The sequence below is a fragment of the Osmerus eperlanus genome, chromosome 20, assembly GCF_963692335.1.
Source record: "Osmerus eperlanus chromosome 20, fOsmEpe2.1, whole genome shotgun sequence".
NCBI classification, from domain to species: domain Eukaryota; kingdom Metazoa; phylum Chordata; class Actinopteri; order Osmeriformes; family Osmeridae; genus Osmerus; species Osmerus eperlanus.
This window is the reverse complement of record NC_085037.1, coordinates 12,735,950-12,740,949: the sequence shown is the minus strand read 5'-3', so window position 1 is coordinate 12,740,949 and position 5,000 is coordinate 12,735,950. Positions and strand designations below refer to the sequence as shown.

Below are 5,000 nucleotides of genomic sequence, written 5' to 3'. Positions count from 1 at the left end.
GAGAAAGGGAAAGAGAGAGGGAGGAGAAAGAACGAGGAAGAAGGGGAGGTAGAGGAGGAATATAGCTTGTCCAGAGGCAGATTTACACACTGCTGCTCTGTGGGCACTAGGAGCTTCCTGGCTCCACTGTCCTCTCCACTCACTGAGAGATATACGAGCAGGTACAGGAGCGGGGGCAGCTAGCGATGCTGGGGGGGCAGGAAACCTGGGTTCACCAAGCCAGCATCTACCGTCAGATCCATAAATATTTGGACATTGACACAATTTTCATCATTTTGGCTCTGTATACCACCACAATGGATTTGAAATGAAACAATCAAGATGTGCTTTAAGTGCAGACTTTCAGCTTTAATTTCAGGGTATTTACATCCAAATTAGGTGAACGGTGTAGGAATTACAACACATTTTACATGTGCCCCCCCCCTTTTTTAAGGGACCAAAAATAATTGGACAAACTAACATAATCATAAATCTAATTGTCACTTTTAATACTTGGTTGCAAATCCTTTGCAGTCAATGACAGCCTGAAGTCTGGAACCCATAGACATCACCAGACGCTGGGTTTCGTCCCTGGTGATGCTCTGCCAGGCCTCTACTGCAACTGTCTTCAGTTCCTGCTTGTTCTTGGGCATTTTCCTTTCAGTTTTGTCTTTAGCAAGTGAAATGCATGCTCAATTGGATTTAGGTCAGGTGATTGACTTGGCCATTGCAGAACATTCCACTTCTTTGCCTTAAAAAACTCTTTGGTTGCTTTCGCAGTATGCTTCGGGTCATTGTCCATCTGCACTGTGAAGCGCCGTCCTATGAGTTCTGAAGCATTTGGCTGAATCTGAGCAGATAATATTGCCCGAAACACTTCAGAATTCATCCTACTGCTTTTGTCAGCAGTCACATCATCGATAAATACAAGGGAACCAGTTCCATTGGCAACCATACATGCCCACGCCATAACACTACCTGCACCATGCTTCACTGATGAGGTGGTATGCTTTGGATCATGAGCAGTTCCTTCCCTTCTCCATACTCTTCTCTTCCCATCATTCTGGTACAAGTTGATCTTGGTCTCATCTGTCCATAGGATGTTGTTCCAGAACTGTACAGGCTCTTTTACATGTTTTTTGGCAAACTCTAATCTGGTCTTCCTGTTTTTGAGACTCACCAATGGTTTACATCTTGTGGTGAACCCTCTGTATTTACTCTGGTGAAGTCTTCTCTTAATTGTTGACTTTGACACAGATACGCCTACCTCCTGGAGAGTGTTCTTGATCTGGCCAACTGTTGTGAAGGGGTTTTTCTTCACCAGGGAAATAATTTTTCTGTCATCCACAACAGTTGTTTTCCATGGTCTTCCGGGTCTTTTGGTGTTGCTGAGCTCACCAGTGCGTTCTTTCTTTTTAAGAATGTACCAAACCGTTGATTTGGCCACACCTAATGTTTTTGCTATCTCTCTGATAGGTTTGTTTTGATTTTTCAGCCTAACGATGCCTTGCTTCACTGATGGTGACAGCTCTTTGGACTTCATATTGAGAGTTGACAGCAACAGATTCCAAACACAAATACCATACTTGAAATGAACTCTAGACCTTGTATCTGCTCCTTGTCAATGAAATAACGAACTCCCTTTATGAGGGAATAACATACACCTGGCCATGGAACAGCTGAGCAGCCAATTGTCCAATTACTTTTGGTCCCTTAAAAAGGGGGGGCCACATATCAAATGTGTTGTAATTCCTACACCGTTCACCTGATTTGGATGTAAATACCCTGAAATTAAAGCTGAAAGTCTGCACTTAAAGCACATCTTGATTGTTTCATTTCAAATCCATTGTGGTGGTATACAGAGCCAAAATGATGAAAATTGTGTCAATGTCCAAATATTTATGGACCTGACTGTATGTGCCGGTGCTGGTACCAGAGATGGTGATGATGATGATGGTGGGTGTGACCAACCCATCTAGCCCTGACTGTGTCTGTCAGGTGAACCCGTCTAGCCCTGACTGTGTCTGTCAGGTGAACCCGTCTAGCCCTGACTGTGTCTGTCAGGTGAACCCATCTAGCCCTGACTGTGTCTGTCAGGTGAACCCGTCTAGCCCTGACTGTGTCTGTCAGGTGAACCCATCTAGCCCTGACTGTGTCTGTCAGGTGAACCCATCTAGCCCTGACTGTGTCTGTCAGGTGAACCCATCTAGCCCTGACTGTGGGGACAGAGACACCAGTTAGATGGGCCAGACTCCTGGATCTGTCAGCTGGGCTATTTCTGGACCCATCATCATCATCATGAAGGGAGGGGGGCGGAGGCCAGGAGGAGAGCGAGGTAGAGGAGGGACAAAGTGGAAGAAAGATGAGAGCCAGTATCCACTGCCACACAATCCTTGGCTGCCTTCATGGGGCAAAACCGACCAGATTTACCAACAGATTCTGTTTTCATGTGGTGATGAGTGGGAAGGAGATGTGTGTGTGAAAATAAAACAGTCTCTCAACCAGTCTTGAAAATGCTCTACCACCAGCAACATCCAGACCCAGCTCAGGCCCACACAAGACTGGGTTTCTGTACTTGATATACTATTAATGTACGTCGCTTTGGATAAAAGAATGATCTCTAATGTGTTTCTGAGGTGGATTTTCTTGGCTCGGTTGACAGTAACCCTGTCCTGTCCCCCTTTCCTTTCAGCAAAGCAGTATGGTATTAATGAGCCTAGCGGATCACTCGTTATCCTGAGTGTAGCTACTAGCTGGAGATCCGCTTCTCTCATCTGGCCCAATCACATCCTGCTGAATCAAACAGGAAGAACCTCCAACCGTCCTGCTAGGAATGACTTAGAGAGGAATGGCTCTATGAACTGTAGGAAGCACAACTATGTTAAATATGTCGTCAGATGAATGAATGGAGCTTGATTGACGTATTTAATTTGTCGACTGCAGGCTTGTGAATGTGACATTCTCGGGGAGAATGTCCCTGTACTTACTGTAAGTCGCTCTGGATAAGAGCGTCTGCTAAATGACTAAATGTAAATGGTGAGAGAGACAGAGGAGAGGGAGCAGAGAGGGTTAGAGAGATGAGGGAGTAGAGAGATGGAGAGGGAGCGACTTGTAACTGCTGTTTGCTCCTTCCTGGGGTCATGGAGAGGTCAGCCGATTTGGGGTTCAGGGAGTTTAGACAGCTGCAGCAGGATCCAGCAGTAACACGGTCTGGTGACATCATGAACCCCAGTCCACATCGCAACTCTTTATCCTCGTACCTTCAGAGGTGATGGAAGTGGGCCACTCTGCTGGCACCGGTACAGCACTAACTGGGTTCGAATCCCCCCTGGGGCTCAGCTGTGTCTGCCCTCCCTGTCTGTCTCTATCCAGTTGAACATTATCCTGACCCCTTGACCCTCTGACCCCGACCCTCCTGTCGTCCCCAGGTGATGAGCCAGGTGGAGGGCCAGCAGAAGACCCTGGTCCAGACCATCGAGTCTCTGCCGTCCCGTGGCCCGCTGTCCTGCCTGGACCAGGACCTGCTGCTGCTCAAGGCCACCTCCGCCGCCACGCTGGGCTGCCTGGGGGAGTGCCTGAACATCCTCCAGCAGAGCCAGCCCCAGGCCCAGCCCCAGGCCCAGCCCCAGGCCCAGCCCCAGGCCCAGCCCCAGCCCAGCCTCGCCCGCTGCCCCCCCTCCGGTGAGTCCCCCCTGGGGCCCTCTCTCTTGGCGCTGGCCCGTCCCCCAACCCCCCCGCCCCCCTCGGCAGGCCTCGGGGCCGACCAGGACAAGGGCCACACGGCCGGGCTCGACCCTGCGGACCTGGACTGTGGCCCTTGTCCCTACCTGACCGGAGCCTTGAACTTGAGCGTGTGCAATAAATGTTGCTGAATGTGCATTTAGTGTTGTATTTTTATTTATTTTTGTGTTTTTTATTTTGTTTTTTTCTTCTTGTTTTTTTGTTTGTTTCTTGTTTTTGTAGTTTGCATTGTTGTCTTGTTTGTTGTTATTGTTGATGTCATGCCCCCCCCCCCCATTCACTGTTCTGTGCTATTGCCTTCACCTCAATTGCATAGTTGCATTAATCACGTTAATAATTCCCTCTCAGAACAGTTACTCTGCCAGTGCTGAAGGAGTGTTTGAGTCCCAAAGTGTATTTATAGTCACTGTTGTTTACAAAGACATGGAAGTCTTTTTAGTCTGTGATGATGCCCAGTGCATGTGACAAACATAATGAAGTCTACCAGGATTGTATGTGTGTACAGACTCGTGTGTACAGACTCATGTGTGTACAGACTCGTGTGTACAGACTCATGTGTGTACAGACTCAGATGTGCGTATACAGACTCAGATGTGCGTACAGACTCAGATGTGTGTACAGACTCATATACAACTATGCACATTGTCTTTCCTCAACGGAGTAAATCTATGCCAAAGCAAATCCACATCGGTGCCTACAAACTTCTGCCCTGTGAGTCCTTCTGTGTCACACACAACAGATCCAATAAAGACCTTTCAAAGCAAACCTGTTCCGGCCTCTAGGCTGCTTACATCTGCATGTCCACGTGTAGGTCGTATAGGAAGTACAGCAGGAGAAGGGGCGTCAGGTGGCTGAGCGGTGAGGGAAGCGGGCTAGTAATCTGAAGGTTGCCAGTTCGATTCCCAGTTCGATTCCCGGCCGTGCCAAATGACGTTGTGTCCTTGGGCAAGGCACTTCACCCTACTTGCCTCGGGGAGAATGTCCCTGTACTTACTGTAAGTCGCTCTGGATAAGAGCGTCTGCTAAATGACTAAATGTAAATGTAATGTAGAAGGATCAGAAGCGGTCAGTATTCTACTGCATGTCGAGGAACGGTCTGTATTTACTCGCATCGCAAAGTCACGACATCTCAGCTACCAGGCACTAGAAAAAAGATTACCACCTCGCAACAGAGACACCTCGGTTACAGTTGCTACCTAATTTAGTGTATGATGAACAAAGGATACCACAATAACATCTACAGCTCTAGTCTTGAACGATGTCTCCGTTACATGATGCTT

The 5,000-nt window shown here is 48.0% G+C and overlaps 2 protein-coding genes across 2 annotated transcripts in view; both read left to right on the top strand.

The window, feature by feature from the left end:
* Nucleotides 1–5,000, top strand: part of cdcp1b (CUB domain containing protein 1b) — an 80,747-nt gene that overhangs the window by 55,998 nt on the left and 19,749 nt on the right. The gene's annotated exons all lie outside the window — the stretch shown is intronic.
* Nucleotides 1–5,000, top strand: part of LOC134006982 (oxysterol-binding protein-related protein 10-like) — a gene marked incomplete at its 3' end in the record, with an annotated part of 24,011 nt that overhangs the window by 4,012 nt on the left and 14,999 nt on the right. Inside the window, exon 2 of the mRNA XM_062446094.1 lies at nt 3,408–3,660. Coding sequence (XP_062302078.1) covers nt 3,411–3,660 — 250 coding nt within the window. The remainder of the gene's footprint in view (nt 1–3,407; nt 3,661–5,000) is intronic.